The 18,971-nt window shown below is 32.7% G+C and overlaps 1 protein-coding gene across 1 annotated transcript; it reads right to left on the bottom strand.

Moving 5' to 3' along the window:
- Positions 1-1,413: 1,413 nt before the first annotated feature.
- LOC112772138 (prefoldin subunit 1) lies at positions 1,414-5,721 on the bottom strand. Its single transcript, XM_072224126.1, has 6 exons — positions 5,479-5,721; positions 4,415-4,474; positions 4,261-4,314; positions 2,326-2,435; positions 1,950-2,034; positions 1,414-1,785 (listed from the first exon to the last, which is right to left on the bottom strand). The coding sequence occupies exons 2-6, from the start codon at positions 4,436-4,438 to the stop codon at positions 1,675-1,677; spliced, it is 384 nt and encodes a 127-aa protein (XP_072080227.1). The 5' UTR covers positions 4,439-4,474; positions 5,479-5,721; the 3' UTR covers positions 1,414-1,674.
- Between the last annotated feature and the right edge of the window lie 13,250 nt (positions 5,722-18,971).

Below are 18,971 nucleotides of genomic sequence, written 5' to 3' on the forward strand. Positions count from 1 at the left end.
TAGAAGATATATGATGAGGTATTTACATTGCTAAAGTCATCAGAGAGTGCTGGTATTAAACTGCACCAGAAGACTGTGAACCCGATTAAACCGGTCTCCTGACTTTAACTAAAACAAATCAAATAATATTATAATATTATTCAAGCATCTCTAATATTAATATAATATTAATATTATATTACTATTTCTCTTCTCTCATAAATCGAATCCGTCTCGTCAAACTGAGACTAATTACGAAAACCAGAATCAAAACTCTTAATCGATACAGTTCAAAATTAAGTTTTTCGTGACTGTGTCATCAAACTTATTTCAAAAGAGGTTCTTGTTTAGTGATGACATAATAATGTTGAATATCGAGGAGCTTAATAATATAACAGAGGTGTTTCCTTTACTAATCTTTTGAAAAATCCGTTTTTTTGAAAAATCCGTTTTGCCAAAAGCTAGGTCGTTACAGTGCACGCGGCATATATTGAACTAAATCTGCAGCTTATTATTCACATTGTTTAGATTTTCTATTGTCTTCCTAATAGAATTATTATTCAAATTATTGCAAAATAATTTTTTTAAATTTAATTTAAATTATAAATATTATTTAATATTATTATAAACCACATATAAAATTATAAAAGTAGTTTATAATTCGAGTTCTGACTAATACTCATTTTTGTGGAGGTTTTTTTTTTTCATATATACTAGTTAATTTTGAGTTACATAAAAATATTTAGAGTAAAATATATTTTTCATTTCTGAAGTTTATCAAAAATTTTAAAAATATCTTCAAATTTTATTTGTTTTAATTTTATTTCAAAGATTTTTAATTTACATCAAATATATCCCTCAAAATTAAATTTAAAAAAATTAAAATTTAATCTAATAATAATACATCATAAATATGTTTAATTTGCATGATAGATTCTCATTTTGAGCTGGTTTGTTAAGTTTTTGAAAAAAAAATAAATACTTCTAATTTTTTTTAAAAGGTACTTTTTTTTTGAGCCATTTGTTTATGCTTCTAATTTTGTTTTAGGAACATAAATATCATGGATTTCATTTTTTTTCCCTTCTTACTAAACATGGGTTTGCATAATTTTCAAATTTTCATTAGAATCCAAATCAAATTAAATATTCTGACAAAAAAAATATCTTCATGTGAAAATGATATTGTAAACTGCTAAATGGTTCGGTCAAACATATTAAACCATCTATTGATTCACAATATCATATTCACATGAAGAAGTCTTTATTGAACTAACTACCTTCCTCTCCATACACAATCTAAACACTACCTACACCAAGAATACTTATTATATCCATAACCTGTAAGTGATAATCACCAAACTGCTTATCCAAGTTAAGCAAGGCTTTCTCATTTCTCACACTAGAAAGGGGAGAGCAGAGACAAAATTCGGAACGTTTCTGCTTGGATAAGCACACCTAAGTCTCACAATTTTATATGAAATTGCAAACATGTAACATGATCATCTACAAATTAAGATAACATACAACAATCCTACAAAGTCAAACTAAACATTTCAAAGAGGGTAGCAAATCATTCACTAAAGCAGGCAACTCATTCCTTTGCATTCTCATGTCGTGAATTTTCTATTTGCTCGAATGCCCTAAATAAGGACTTACGGGACAATGGTTGTTAATCTCAATCATAGGAAGTTTACATCATACATTCATCGACATAATTTGACGTGCAAGACCAGGATCTTGTTGTAACAGCTCTCTCAAATTGTTTTCAACCTCTGCTATCTGCTTCTCCAAATATTCTTTCGAGCTCTGACAAAAGCAATAGAACGTTTTCCGAAATCATTCATACTGTTTTGGAAACCTAACTAAAACCAGTTATATTGCCGCAAATGTGAGATTTAATTTTCTGCCTTTCAAATAGGAAACCAGTGCATGAATAGAAGCTTTCGTGCAAACAAAGGAAGGACATGTACCTGTAATGAGATAATTGAAGCTTCACTGTCCTTGAACTTGTTCTCCTGTTCATTCATTAACGCTGCCTTCGACTCTAGCACAAACCTGTCACAATATGACAGTATTATAGTATGTCATGCATATTATAACACCCCATGAAACAAACTTATATGTACTCTTTAGACGCAAGCTCAAACAGGTATCAACAACTCACGTTCTCCCTGCAGAAAAAAAAAAAAGGAAAAATTAAAGATTCATCAAATGTCTTTTGAAAACTGGGGCATCTAATAAACACAAACTGCAACACAGTATTTCAAATTAGTATGGTTGTATCCAAGACAGTGATAAACACTGCTTTATTAATGGCAGTAACACATTTCAACTAAGTTTTATCACATACCAATGGATTTGTAAACATTAGTATCATCAGGTAACTGCTTCAGCTCCTCCAAGGTCAAATAAGCCCGTTTCTTTTCTGCTTCTTTGGAACGCATCTGGTTTTGCACCTACAGCCCAGTAACTAACATAAACTTCAAGTTTCTCAAAAAGCCCCCTAATATACGTACAACTCCCAGATGCAAAATTAAATAATCAAGGTTTTCATTTCCTTTTCCTTTTATGGCCTTCTCAACAAAAACAAAACTGCATTCTCTTTAAAAACTAAGATTTGATATAAATGTTCTTTATATAAGATTTGACATTATGCAAAAGCATTCACATCCTACCAATAGTTCTGCTTTCAACTCAATAGCACCTCTAAATAAAAAATAAATAAAAATAAGCTTCGCATTCTTTTCAGAAATGAGTCATACAAATATTCTTTATTTTTTATATCAGATTTGTTAGCAATGCATAAGCATTCACATCCTATTTAACTATAGTTTAGCTTTCAACTCAATTGCATGAACTAGAGTTGGTTATATGTGGGACATGGAAATCGTTCGGACGAGGATCACCCTTCTCAATACAAAAGCTTCTTCACAAGATGGCAGTGGGCATCCGTGGGGGCGGGTACCCCTCCCCTGTTCCCCATCCCCGTTTACGAAAATGCCCCCTGTCCAAACCTCATCCTCGTCACGGGTCCCCATTTAATTGTCCCCACGATGGTGGATACCCACGGATATCCATAGGTATTGCTTTTAAATTTTTTTTAAAAAAATTTTAACAAAACACAATCCTTCAAAATTCAATAGTTTAACATAAGGTAACACAATCCAAAGTTTCTAACACATTTTAACATAATCCAATACAAACATTAAATATCCAACATGCAACTTATAACTTTTATATATAAGTGAAGATATTTTAGTAAATTTCCCCTTTGAAGGGATTTCGCAAGTCCCCGTTTCCACTTATTCGCGGGGCCAGTACAGTCCCGTGGGGATTTCGCGGATTCCCATTTAACCCACCGTCGCGGGTAATCTCCGCGGGTACCCGCTTCCATGGGTTTAATAATTTTGCCATCCCACTCTATTCCAAAGAAACTGAACCCTCCCGAACACCAAGAATAAATCAAAAGACATGCCAAAAGTTGATGGCAAAAAAACCGCGACGGGAGTTTAACGGGGACCCACAAAATCCCCATGGGAACAAAGATCCGCCCCTGCGAATAAATGGAGACCCCCATGGGGACCTGCCAAATCCCCGCGAAGGGTGAAATTACTAGAACACCCTCACTTATATATAAAAGTTATGTTATATTATTTTTTTGGAAACTATTTCTATTTCATTTTCCTTTAGTGTGTATATTGGAGATTTTGTGTATGAGTGTATGGATATGTTAAATTTGGGTTTAGATTATGTTTTAATATGATAAATTTGGTTGAATTGTATTGGATCATATTATGGCTATGTTAATTCTTTTTAATTTTTCAAAGATTAATATCCATAGACTCCCCTCCAGGGAGAACTAAATTGGGACCCGTGACGGGGATGAGACGGGATGGGGCCATTTTCCTAAACGGGGACGAAGGGTGGGGGAGGGTACCTGCCCTCATAGATACACATTGCCATCCCTACTTAAAAAAAGCCCAACAATTATTTTTTCAAAACTACTAGGATCTGATTCCATTACTATCATGAACACATTGCCTTTATCAATGTCTTACTAAAGAAATTCCTTAATGTTATCCTAACTAGTGATTAGGTTTCAATCACGTGCCGCAATTTATATTTCAAGAAAACGGGATACAAAATTCAGTTATGCAGATCTTGATAGGCTCAATTAAATTCAAATTATTCATCATCATAATAACAGAACTCCAATTCAAAATAATAATAACCAATGATGATAATAATAATTTGAAAAAAAGAATGCAGATTTCAACAAACCTGTTTCATTTTTCCAGTACTCTCAATCATGCGACCTTGAATTTCAAGGAATGCCTGCATTTATGGATTAAAAAAATGTTAAAATTGGAAACATGTTACATCAAAGAAAAAAAGTGTCATATATGAAATTTCAAGTGTATTTAATTTTACTCACAGTTCTGTTGGCTTCATCTGCCATCTCTATCAGTCTTGAAAAGATAATCCTTTATTCTCCCTTTTTCAGCACAGAGAAACATAATCAATTACATATTAGATCCATACCCTATGCACATTTCTTCAATTATAAACACTTATTTAAACTCTAGTCAAAGCATGAATTCTTCTTTTATATGGCAAATATATCACATTCTCATGGTGTTCCTACATTGATAGTATCAAATAAGCACAGTGTTCATCTGATTTGATTTTAACACAAACTTACACAGCACAAAGTACAAATTCTTGGTACACGTAACAAATTATAAATGTTTGTTAGCTGAGTTTATGAAAGAAAACAAATTGCAACAAACATCCAAAAGCATGAGCATTTGTCATTCACTATAAATTTCAACAATTTCATTCTCAAATCCAATTTTATATGGACCTATTGGGACTGCTTAGCTCTTATCCAACAAAAGCTAATCAACATATAATGAGAGATAAGGACACTTTTGACCATAAAAAGGCCACGTAGATTATTATTCATTCGACATTTCAAAAACTAAAAAGTTAAGGCCTTAATCTCGGTTCTGGCCAAAAGGGATTCCTCAGAGAGATATTAGGGACAGATGCATGGATCAAACACTACCAGTGTTCTTAATTAAAAAAATTGATTTATTATGAGGCATTATCACATAGTTTAATCCATTTAAGCAATCACACCTTGTTAGAAGAAGAAGGCTTTGTTGTTAAAAAAACAGAGAACCTCCAACAGAAAAAAAAACTGTTCCATACATTCTTATAAGCCACAGAACTAAAACCCTAAACCTTGAAACAATAAATAAAAGCATAATCGATTCAAGGCAAAATCTTCCACAATCTGCAACAAACACTTATAAAGAACCCCGACAAGAACAACAGGAATCAAGCGAAAACCAAGTTCAAAGATCCCTAACCTTAACCAACCCATTAATTAGAATCGTGTCAACAGGAACACCCTAACAACAGAAAATAATAGAGAATATAAAGAGGAAACAGTAAAACCTAGAAACGGGAAAACAGAAATGAAGAAAGGAATACCTGAAATGACGAGGGGTGCACGTCTGCAGAGAGAGAGAGAGAGAGAGAGAGAGAGAGAGAGAGAGAGAGTAGGTAGGATGGAGGAAGAAGAGGGAGTGTCGTTGACGAGAGTGACGTCGATGGCCTTCTTGATGGTCTAGAAGGCGGATGCAGGACGCTCACCGCGGCGATTCCTTCTGATGGTCCAGCTGCAGTAATGTAAAAGTTTGAGAGGGAGAGAAAAGGGATTGTGAAAGAGAGGTTGAGATGGGTTTAAAACTTTTATTTTTAAATTTTTTTTTGAAAATCATTTTAATTTTTGGATTAAAATCCTTCGAGAATTAATAAAATAATAAATAAAGTATATTTTTATTCTTATTTGTTAAAAATTTTAAAAATATTTATAAACTTTATTTTGTTTTAATTTTATTTTAAAAATTTTTAATTTGTATTAAATATATTCGTGACAATTGAATTTTTTTTAAATTTATAATCAATTTTTAATAATGCATGAGAACTATATTTGGCTTACTTGTGTTAAAGGTTATTTTTTTTAAAATTGATACTGAATTAGTCTTAATTTTTTAAAAAAATTAACTGTTAGTGATATATATTTGATGTAAATTGAATATTTTTGAGATAAACTTAAACTTAGGAATATTTTTAAAATTTTTAATAAATTTTAAAGATAAAAAATATATTTTATCCTAAAATAATAAAATAAGAAGTTAATCACTTTTAAATTAGGGCTAAATATTGTTTTGGTCCCTAACGTTGAGGGTCAGAATCGAAACCGTCCCCGATGTAATTTTTTATTTAGAATCGTCCTTAATGTTGCATTTCATTTTAAAATTGTCCTTTCTAATAATTTTTTTTAAATGACAAAAATACCATTTTTTCATCATTTCATTCTTCTTGTTCTTCTTTTTCCAGAAGAACAAATTCTTCTTCCATTAACAAATTAAAAATACAAATTCAACAAAAAAAGGAACACACAACTCAAAATCAGAAATTCAAGAAATCCAAAAACAAATCAACAATAAATCCAAAAACAAAAAAAGCAACAGTAATTCAGAAATCAAAACAAGAACAAAATCAACAATAAAAATTAGGAAATTAGGGATTATAATGAACAAATCTATTATTCAAATCCAGATTCAACAAATCAAAATCAGATTCAACAAATTAAATTTAGATTCAAAAAATCAACATACAACAATGATAAAATCAGAAAGTAACAAATTAAAATCAGATTAGAAGTAGAAGCAGAAGCAGACCCAGAAGATGAAGAAGCAGAAGCACTCAAATAGAAGCAGAAAGTAGAAGACGAAGCAGAAGATGCAGAAGCAAACGATGCAGAAGCAGAAGCACTCAAGCAGAAGATGCAGAAGCAGAAAGTAGAAGACGAAGCAGAAGATGCAAAAGCAGAAGCACTCAAGCAGACCTAGAAGAAGTAGAAGACGAAGCAGAAGACGAAGCAAAAACAGAGATCGAAGCAAGAAGCAAAAGCGGCGAAGTGACGAGGAGCAGCGGCGAGGCGGCGAGAAGCAGTGGCGAGAACGCGGCGGTGAGGAACAGCGGTGCAGAAGCCGAGGCTCTCTCCCTGGCTCGCGACGACGACGGCGACGACAGCTCCAAGCTTCGCCGGCGCCGCCGTCCCCCTCCCCCTTCCCCTTCCCTTTTTCCTCCCCCCTCTCCCGCGTCCTTTCCCCTTTCCCCCTTGTGTCTCCCCTCCCCCCTGTCTTTTCTTTTTTTTTTAATTTTATATATTTTTTATTTAAAAGAACTATTTATAAAAAAGGGTAGTTTTGTCATTTATAAAAAAATTTATTAGAAAGGACGATTTTAAAATGAAATGTAATATTAAGGATGATTCTAAATAAAAAATTACATCAGAATGGTTTCGATTCTGGCTCTCAACGTTAGGAACTAAAACAATACTTATCCCTTTAAATTAAAGTATTGAATTCATATATGATGGAAGTTATAAAATTTAATAATAATTAATTTCTCACTTTATTACTTTACCTATTTTTTATTTTAGATGTCTAAATTCTTTATCTTTAGATTATCATATTTTAAAAAGAGTGATTGGTTTGTTAAAATGAATTTTATTTTTAAATAGATAAAATAATTCAAAATATATTTAGTTGATCTATTTTCAAATTGTATTTTCATTATCAAAATTAAAAGTTATATTCTTACAAAACAATAAAATTATAAATATAAAAATACTAGGAGACTAGTAGTTTTTAGTAATTTTAGTCATTATTTGACCAGTATAAATTTTAAATTATTTTTAATAAATAAATTTTATTAATTCATGAATGTAAATTTTAAAAAATATAGGTACAGATTGTATTGACTCATGTGTGTAAACTCTTGATAAATATATGTGTAAATTATATATTTTTTGTGTATAAATATTTATAAATATGAGTGGAAATTATTACTGACTAAATACTAACCTAAAATAATAATATTTATTGATTACATAGCATTGCTATTATAAATATATATTTAATTCATAAGTTATTTCATCGACTAAAAATAATATTGTGAATGGATTAGATTGCAAGAATATCAATTAAACAAAGAAATTTCGTTTTACTCTAAAAAAATTGCTATTGGATAAACGTTGATATTTATATACAATGATATTTTTATTTGGATAAATTAATTAAAATTGAAAGATAAAAGATAACAAATAAATGATAGTAATAACTAACCTTAAAATTATGAAATGAATGAATTTTTTTTTTGTGTCTAAACAAGGAAAGAAACAAAGCAAAAACTATCCTAAATCCGAGCGGATGATTCGTTGGAGATCAACACCAGGCTCAGACCAAATAACATGATTAGAGTTACTCTTAGCACCATATTTAGCCATCCAATCCGCAGCTCTATTTGCTTCTCGGGACACCCATTCAACGTGAACAAGCCAAGGACGAGATAAAAGCTCCTGAATCTTGTGAACCAAATCTGTTATTTCAGATGAATACCCACTTGTAAGCTCATGCATGATGGACAGAATGTCAAGGCAATCCGTTTCACATATAATATCCCTTAAACCGCAATCCCAAGCTAAAACCAGCCCCCTCCAAGCAGCAAATAATTCACATCTGATTATAGACCAAGGGGGAATGCTTCCAGAGCAGCCCGAGATCCAATCTCCCTTAGAATCTCTAATAATACACCCAAATCCCGCTAAATTTGAATCCATATGCAAGCTTGCATCACAATTAACTTTAAAACTATTGCCTACCGGTGGTTCCCAACACAGGCAATTTCGGAGAGACCTAAAGGCATTGCTTCGATTCCTGTAAACCTGTAAGTCCTTGGCGGTAATTCTGGCCAAGGCAACAACCTTATGGTCTGTCCAAGGGTTGTCAGTGTTGAATATGTCATTGCACCTATGTCTCCATACCGACCAAAGCCCTGCACCAAAGGATGCCTCATTGTTAGCCAAGGCCTTCCGAAACCACTCTTCAAGAGCAGTACCAGCCGTCGAGTCCAGGATACTAGGATCCAACATATACCAGATTGCCTTTGATCGTTCACAGTCTCTAAGGCAATGCTCCATAGTCTCCTGCGCCTTGTTACATCTCTTACACATATCTGAAGAAGCTAAATGCCGCTTGAATCGAAAGGTCTCAGTTGGTAGAGCATCATGTAAGCTAAGCCACATAGTAAATTTGAACTTCTCTGGAATGTTTGTGTTCTACAACCAGTTCCAATTATTGTTGGCATTCCAATTTAATGTTTTCTTTAATAACCATCTGTAACCCTCCCTTGCACTATACTTTTTTGTTGCTGCAGGCCACCACTCCCACTGAGGCTCCAACTCAGTCAAACTAGGATATCTCAGACCACAAATAAACTGCTTAATCTCATGCGGAATAGGCGTGGTAAGACTATCAACCTCCCAAGACACCCCTTTCCACAAGTCAGCCACCATGAAATCTGACTCAGAAATATGTACATAAGGAACAAGGTTGCAAAGCTTACCAAAAGGAGTCCACTCATCATACCAAACTGATTTGTGGACATCTCCAATATTCCAATGAAGCCCTTCCTTGAGATGCTCATAGGCACTAACAATGTTCTTCCAGGTAGCCGATGAAGAATTTATACTGTTTCCGTTCATACCAGATTGATTCCTGAGATATTTATGCTTCAGAACCTGCACCCATAACTTCTCACTATTATTTAGACAATCCCATACCAACTTTCCCAGAAGCGCCATGTTAGCACAGGAAGTATCCCTAATACCCAATCCTCTTGCCTTTTTAGGAGTTATGGCGACCTCCCACCTGACCAGAGGCAGCCCTTTTCCAGTCGCTTAGCCTTTCCACAAGAATTGTCTCATCAAGGAATCAATTTTATTACATGCATACTTCGGGAGAAGAGAAATTTGCATTTCATAAACTGGGATAGAGGCCATAACCGATTTAACAAGACAAAGCCTTCCTGCCTTATTCAGTAGGCATCCTTTCCAACTGGAGAGCTTCCTCGAAATTTTTTCAATAATCTCTTGAGCCGTCTTCCTGGAAGCTCTGGCATGACCGATGTTAATTCCCAGGTATTTACCCAAATCATTGCAGGAACCGGATGTTAGAGACCCCTGAGAGAACCCCTTTTCTCTTCTCCGACACCCTCTTGGAACACTGGGCCTTTGACTTATGAAGATTTACCTTTAAACCTGACGCTTTAGAAAACAAGTCCAAACAATGCATGATAATAGTTAATGTTCAATAAAAATATTTTTTTTTAGTGTATCGTCTTGATCAACTTGTTCTGCTAGAATTTCTGCCGTAATAAAGTATTTGTATTATATAGGTCAACGTTTATTCTAATTTTTCACGTGATGTTATGCCATTGTCAAGATACATTGTTACGCTCACTGTTTTTTTAGGGTATGGAGGGTCACAGCGGGATCTCACATGGTGGAAGGCATGAAAGTGATGAGGAGAGGGATGATCTTATACAATTGGAGGAGGAGGACATAAAGAATGGGATTGACAAATGCATCAATAGTCTTGTTAAAAAGCTGTTTGCGAACAAATTTTTTTCGACATGAACTATGGATGGTGTACTTTGAGCTACTTGAGGGAGGCCGGAAGGTTTTCGAGTCATGGAGGTTGGCCACAATCAATTCCAATTTTTCTTTGACAGGGAATGGGATATTATGAAAATTGAGAAGGGTTTTCCTTTGCTCTTCATGGACTATGCGTTGCATGTTCACCGTTGGAGGACGGGGGTGCGTATGGAGGAGTAGCTGATCTCTAATATCCCAATTAGAATCGTTTAAAACTTTGGAGGTGGCTAGAAAGATTGGGGTAAGGATTGGTAAGGTAATGGAGGTAGGATTGTTTGACGTTAAAGAGAGAGAAACTCGGATTATTAAAGCAAGAATAGATATGGAGGGAAACCGAGAAGTTAAAGACTCACAAAGGGTTACAGGGCTAGACAAATTCAAAATTGATGTAGGGGTACAATATGAAAGGCTAGGGACGGTGTGTACATATTGTGCAAAAATAGGGCATGATTATAAATCATGTATTGCTTTCATGGAAGACTCAAAGGAGAACAAAATGAAGGAGGACAAAATAGGAGAGTGGATTTGGGCAAACCGAATTGGGATGCGGGTGAAGACTAAGGAGAACAATGTGCATCAAAAAGAGAGAAAGCATCTCAATTCAGCCAGCCTCTTCATAAGAAAGAGCCACAGTCAAATGGTCTAATAGAGCGTTTTTCAAATTTGAATGTTAATGACAAGCCCCGGAGGAATAAGGAAGAAAGGGGAACATGGAGAAGAGAAAGGCATCATGATGGGAAAGAAAATGAAGGTGAAATAGAGAGTATCATAGTTACATGTGCAGATCATATACAATAGAGGCCACAAAGTTTCTACCAACTTGCTACTAATAGCAAAAGTATTTTATAGAGAACCAAAATGACAGCAATGCTACTTCTGTTTGCAAAGGAAAATTCAAGAGGTTGAAATAGAGGGTTGAGCAACAATGGTTATCTGATTGGCTTAGTTAGGCGAATAAAAAAATGGTTTTGATGGTTGAAATTCGCATAAAGCAATAAACAATAAAATAAAGAAAGCAAATAAAGGGTTTGGTGTGAAAATAGTGAGAGAAAACCGTTAAGGTTTCGGAGATGTTTACTTTTTCGGATTAAAAGTTCTTACTAACTATTTTAACAATGCATGATTCATTCCATGGCAAACTGTAAATGTCTAAACCCTAATCTCTTAGTGATTTAGCCTCCTCTAACCTTCATTAACTACCACTCTCGTGATCATTTAATTTCGATTAGAGGGTTAAGTTCAAAAACTATTTTATGGCCACAAAAACCCTAATTACCTTAAGTTAACAGGATTATATGTCACATATCCCAATTAGTTCATGTAATTAGCAATTTAGGAAGAATTTATTTTCAAGCTGTTGTTCAAGCGAGATAGCTCTCTCGAGAATTACAAGAACTCATGTAAAATAAGGGTCATACTCTCGTTCCACCCAGATTCATAAGATTAAGAATGAAAATAATCCTTGAAAATGAATCAATACATTAATTAAAATAGAAAAGTAATAGTTTTAATCATAGAAATAAATAGGGCTCCTAACCTTAACCGAAGAGGTTTAGTGGCTCATGACTTACAGAAAAAAAAACTAGGGTTCTGAAAAGTGCGGAAGAGAATAATGTTCGACCCTCCCTAAAGGGAGAATCTTTTCCCTTTTATATCTAACCTAATTTGATTCGAAAATAAAATAAAATATTAAGTCCTAAAACTAAAAGATATTGTTTGTAAATAAAAATTACAAAAAAAAAAAAAACTAATAAATGCTAAATCCACTTAAGATGCCAAAGAGAGGGAATTCGGCCAAGCTTGCTAGCGCCCTAAAGGGGGCAGTGGCGTTCTGGCTTGTGTTCCTTGTTGGTGCTAAATGCCAGTTGGGCATTTAGCGCCCAGGGGGGTGCTGCCAGCTTTTTTCCTTTTTGTTCCAAATTCTGTCAAATTGCTCTGAATTTCACCTGAAATCATAAAAATATTAAAGCAACTCAAAGTAGCATCCAAAGAGAATTTTTGCACTAAAATACTATGAAATTAAATAAAATCTAATAAAAAATACTTAGAAAATAATAAGAAAAAGGGTACAAGATGCTCACGCATCATCAAGATCAGATCCCTAACCTTAAATTAACCTAAGGGGCAAAACGATCGACGAGCCATTAATGAAAATTCTAAGGAAATAGGGGATTCAGGAATTAATTAGTTAATAATGAACATTCTTACATGTTAATTAGAAGAAATACGATTAGAATTGAAAGAAACCAAATTTCATTTCAAATTGAATATCAAAGTATCAAATGCAACAAATCAAGTTCGATAAATAAAGATAACCTAATGGCAATTGAGAAACAAGAAGCGAACATATATTAGATCTAAATCTAGGTTGAAATTCAAGAAAGATGAATATTCTTAGATTAATTTACCAAAAAAGAAATCCAACAATAAGTGGACGGAGATCGAAAGTAAAGTAGCGAGATAAAATCTTACTATGCAGAGAAGCTATGATATATAATTAAAGCTGTGAATACATTTAGAGAGAGAAGAGAGGAGATGAAGTGGATGATGATGGCTAGCACTCTATTGCAAAAATGACGAACAATTGCTACATGAAGTTGTGATCTGGTTCCTCATGTTGGCAGCAATTCCACTCGGAAGAATAGATTTGAGGATGATGCAGCAACAATGGCTCTGGAATCGGAAGACATTAGTAACAGTGGATCTGAGATAGCAACACAAATCCGAGGTGGAAGATAGACGAAATAGGAATAGAGGTGCGGTTTAAATGAGTGTAGGATGATGGACGGCGGTCGTCGGTGGTGGCAAGGCCTACGGAAGTGGTGGTCGGCGATGGAGGAAGTGAGTTCCATTAACAGCGATGAAGGGAAGTGAAAATGTATTTTATGAAGTACCAATCACCAACAGAAACAGTTTTCTTTATCTTTCTTTTTTCAATCAATGTGATTTTGGAACACTTTTATTGGCAATAATAATAATTGCTGTTGTTAATTTAAAAATGTAAAAAGAACAATAATTTAATGGCAATATAATATATATTAATAATGGCAAATATATAATGGTCACAAAAACTTAGGTTAAATAAGAAATAATAGCCATTGTATTATTGCTGCTAAAAGTTTGCCACTAAAAGTAGTTTTTGTTATAGTGTTTGTATTACCAAGTAGAAAGTGCTCGTCAAATAACAAGATATTTTCTATGATCAAATGTGTTCTTGTAGACTATGATTACTATTGTAAATCATGCAATTGGAGCAACCGGAGTTGTAAGCCAAGAATGCAAAGTCGTTGTTGCGCAGTATGGACAAATAATTATAAAGGAATGTTGTTATCGTTTGGTAGTTTGGGTACTCTATCAATCGATGCTTTTGTATATATTAATGTTACTTATGAAAAATATATATATTTAGACCTACTTTTGAAAGCAAAAGTCGAGCAGATTCGTATAGCATTTAAACTTGATCTAAAAAAAATGTAAATTAGATTTCAACTTTTAATTTGTTAAAGTCATTCATATAATGTCGACAAAAGGGTCTAAAGAAAGTATAGTGCATAACAACTTTTTAAGCAAGAGATAAAATTAACAACTTTAAACATAAACCAAATATAACTATAAACATGACAATTACATATTTTTAATTTTTGTTTGAATCTTTTTGTCTATACTAATTGTAATTCGTGGTAGCAAAGTCAATGACATTGTGCAACATCAAGTTGTGGGGCCTTAAAATCAAATCCAATGCAAGTCGCATCATTGTACCGTCAAAACTTAAAAAATATAAATATTTTATAGTTACCAACAAAACCATATACACTAGTAAATAAGGTGCTATTTATCCAGCAAAAGAAAATTACATTTATTGTATAACTATACATCTTCTTATAGTTTGTCATCCAAGTTGCCACCCATACCTCACAATCAATATTGTATTAAATAAGATGTGGTTAGCTTATGCAGATAAACATTTCAAAGAGGAAACATAAATACAGATATTCTTTACGAGCAAGGAGCTTGTTCTCCTATTTCTAGCATATTCTAGATATTTGGCCTATTCATATAGGAAAAAAATAAATAAAAGATGATATTTGAAACTTTATTTTTAAAGTAAATTTGGAGAAAGCTAATTTACTAGCTTTACAATAGTTGATCTCTTTTCCTCTTTATTTGTAACAATCGGTAAGGAGTCTAACAGAATTATTTGATAACTACACAAATAAAAAACAACTAGATACCAATGCATGTTGTTCTCGTTGACAATTTTAAAAATCTAGTACCAACTTTCAGGTATTAAAATATTACTATATAAAAACAATTAAAAATAAAAGGTATAGGTTAGTTCATAAAGAAAAAGTCATTAAATAATGAAAAGAAAATAAAAAATACAATAAATCCATGTACTTTTTCTAGACTTTCATCAACTTTTTCCATGAATTCTTTTTTATAATATTTTAGCAAAATTTCAATTTTAGTATCATATTTCAGTATAAATTACTGAATTTAACATTTAGGGGCTAAGTTAGTGATAACAATTATACAATAAGATAAAATAAATAAAAATAGTAACAAGTCAAAAAAGACATGGCGTACTGAAAACATAGCTAGCAAATACCAGTATGTTTAGCATCCCATTCCTTTCTCTTGCATGGTTAGCATAGTAGCCCACCAAATTCAACACTTGTGTGGCAGTTAGTAAATTTATTAAGAATTAAAAGTATGCTAGAGATAGTAGTTTAATTATGCACTTACATCCCCATGCACCATGCCTTGGGAATTAATGACTTGAAGTTGTCACGAGTTCTGCTAAAGTTGTTTGTTGTCGCCAATACCTCATCTCTACAAACATGAGACACATTGATCTTGTACCATATTTTTAAGCTTTACTAGATAGATAGATAGATAGAAAATAAGATTTGTAACCTGTTATTTGGTGCAAACGCTTAGGTTGCCATTTTAATATTTAGGTCATCTAAATCCATGTAGACAGAAGGCCTAAATAAAATCGGGATCCATTGCAAAATAAAAAAAAAATTGGTGAGATTACTAAATTATGTAACCTTAGATGATCGACGTGTATTCTCGTGATATACAAACTTACAGATAACCATTCAATTTTTCCTTTATTATACTTGGCATTTTTGTTGTATAGGGAACACGTGCTAATAGAATATTCATTTAGTGTACTCTTTTCTAAGAGTGCCTTTTGCTCCTCGGTTAGAGATTTATGTGAGGTCTTCAATGTATCTTTTTTGTTTATGAGAAATTCGTCTTTAATGGAGAGAGTATTTACACCAACCATACTCTCAGACAGATGTGGATTCCAGACAATTCTTCTCTTAGTCATAGATACCTTCTTATAATGTACACTTGTATGCATTAATGTTTTCTTATTTGTACCAGAGTCAAATTGATAATGTTGTAGAGACTTTAGCAGTTTAAGAATTTCATTCGTATCTCTTGGATTAGTAGATTGAAAAGAATATATAAGAGAGTAGGAGGCCTCAAATTTGTGACAATTAGACCTACGATAAATGATTGTGGAAGTAGGTTGTATAATGATGGATGCATGGTTATGGGAGATTGGTTAGAATATACTGGAGTAGTATAAAAACCGTGATACATAGAATAGAAATATTAGGGTATGTGAGGTATATATGGTTGAAGTACAGATGATGTAAGAGTTGGTTATCAATAACATTAATGTTAACCTCTCTTGTGTCTCTTTTTTTCTCGCTATGTTGAGGTGATCCAGATAATTTTCGCTTACCCAAGTCAAGCACCTAGGCATATATATAACGCAATTAGAGTAATATTGTGAATATAATTTTCTAATAACATGTTGAAATCTGTCTTTATATAATTCAAAATTTTATCTGTTCGTTCTTTATTTTTTTTTTTTTTGAGAAATTATCTTTTAAAAAGATTTTATTATTTTATACTTATATCATATAACATAATTGTAAGGTATGTGCATCTTTTATGAGTGTAATTTAAAATGATTTACTTTTATTTAATAACAAATATATATATTTTTTAAAAATCAGATATAACTTAAAACTTGTTATTTTTATGTAGAAATTATTCAAAGTAGATATTATTATCCAAACGTATTACTCTACATGCATCTTTTATGATTGTGTGTATATAATTTAATTAGATTTACATATAATATTGATTTTGAATGAATATGTGATTTATTTATAAATAAAATTAAGGATAAAGTACTAAATTGGTCTCCTACATTTGGGGTGAATTCGATTTTAGTCTCCAACGTTTAAAGTGTCATATTTACGTCCAAAATAGTTTTAATTAGCATAAATCAATAGGGGTGGCAAAGCGGACCGGTCTGCCCTGCCTCGCCCTGCCCCGCCAAAGCCCGCCTTGCCAAAAGGCGGATTGGCGGGCCGGCCTGCCTCTTTCTTTTAAATATTTTTTAATAAATTTTTTTCTTTTATGATGAAATTCAATTTTAAATAATAACAATTATTTTATTTTATAATAAAATTATTTTATCGAATTAGTTTTTTAATATATAAAGTAATATCTTAAATTAATTATTAATCCATAAAAAATTTATAATTAACCATAATAACTTTTTTATGTGAAATTAGCAATAATAAAAATAACTTAACAAATAATAAGTCTCAAAGTCTTAAACATAAGTGCATAACAATAATAAAATAAATACATAATCCACACATAAATCCATTTCAAATAATCCTACTATACTTAAAACAAAACACAACATAATCCATAAATCAATAAGACACCCAAAAAAAAATTCATAAATCAACACACATAATCATCAACTTCCAAATTAATAAAATTTGAATCTGATCCAAAAGTTAAAACATCGCCTCGCCTAGCACCTTGAGGAATCACATCTTCACCTTTACCTTCACCTACAATTAGAAGAATACCAAAATTTAGAACAAGATATAAATACTTAAATATTATATAAATATTAAATTAGTAACTAACAATCTAATTAGTAATTATCATCAACAAAGCCTTTATTCCAATTGCGAGTACAAATCACAGCCTCAACATTTTTTGGCAATATACGACTTCTATATTTGTTGATGACATGAGCTCCAATACTAAAGGCAGATTCTGATGCAACCGTAGTAATTGAAATACTCAATAAGTCACGCACCATGATTGATAACTTCGAATAACGATTCTCATATAATTTCCACCATTTCAAAACATCTAAATCTTCAAAACAATCCTTTGACAAAAGTGGCTCCTCTAAGTATGTATCAAGTGGATTCTTTCCACTAGAGACCTCAGCTTGATGGTTACGTTTCATCAATTTCTAGCAAAATAGAAATAATCACATCTTGTTATGATAGAAAAATGACAATTAATAATATAAGAGAATTAAAATATGTTAAATGTTACTTACACCAACAATCGCAAGTCACTTCTTGCTTGCACTTTCAGGGGTATGGGTCATGGATGAAGATTAAATATTAGGTCATTGTGCTTCAACAGTTGAAAGAGAATTCTTGTCATATTTTTCAAAAAGCTTGTATAATTTCTTTTTCACATGTTCCACCTTCTCTTTTGCAGTTTCAGCATCAATCTCTTCATACATAAGCTCTAAAATAGAAATCTTAAGCCTAGGATCAAGAATAGCACCAAATGCAAGAATGACACTATGTTTTTCCCAATACTTAAATTTGTTCATCATCTTTTCTCCCATGCTCCTTAGAAGCTCATCTTCACTTCTCAAACTTTCCATCAAAACACATTGAATATGATAGACTTGTAGAAAATACAAATTCGAAGTAGGGTAAGATGTGCCAGAAATCAAATTAGTAGTTTCATAAAAGGGGTATAAAAATTCACAGATCCTTTCATCTCTCCCCCATTCATCAACCAAAGGACAATGCTTATAAGCATGATCGGTTGCCTTCAAATACTCAAAGGCCTTCCGATACTTGATAGCACTTTCGAGCATAATGTACGTAGAATTCCATCGAGTAGTAACATCTAGATGCAACCCACTTGTAAAAACCAAACCCTAAATCGCTGAAACACATTCTTTAAACCTTATCATTCTACTTTCCGATCCCCTTACATATTTCACACTTTCCCTAATCTTATCCAATGCATCATGAGCAATTTTTAATCCATCTTGCACAATGAGATTCAAGATATGAGCAGAACAACGAATATGAAAGAATTTCCCATCACACAACAACCAATCATGCATATTTAAAGTACTTTTCAAATGATCTTGGTATGTATTATTAGCAGATGTGTTATCTAATGTAAGAGTCATAATCTTCTTTTCAATTTCCCACTCATTTAAAAGCTCAAAAATCTTGGAAGACAATTCAAATCCAATGTGAGGAGGAGGCATATGACAAAAATTCAAAATTTTACTTTGCAATTTTCAATTCAAATCAAC

Source organism: Arachis hypogaea, chromosome 18 (assembly GCF_003086295.3).
Source record: "Arachis hypogaea cultivar Tifrunner chromosome 18, arahy.Tifrunner.gnm2.J5K5, whole genome shotgun sequence".
Taxonomy (NCBI): Eukaryota; Viridiplantae; Streptophyta; class Magnoliopsida; order Fabales; family Fabaceae; genus Arachis; species Arachis hypogaea.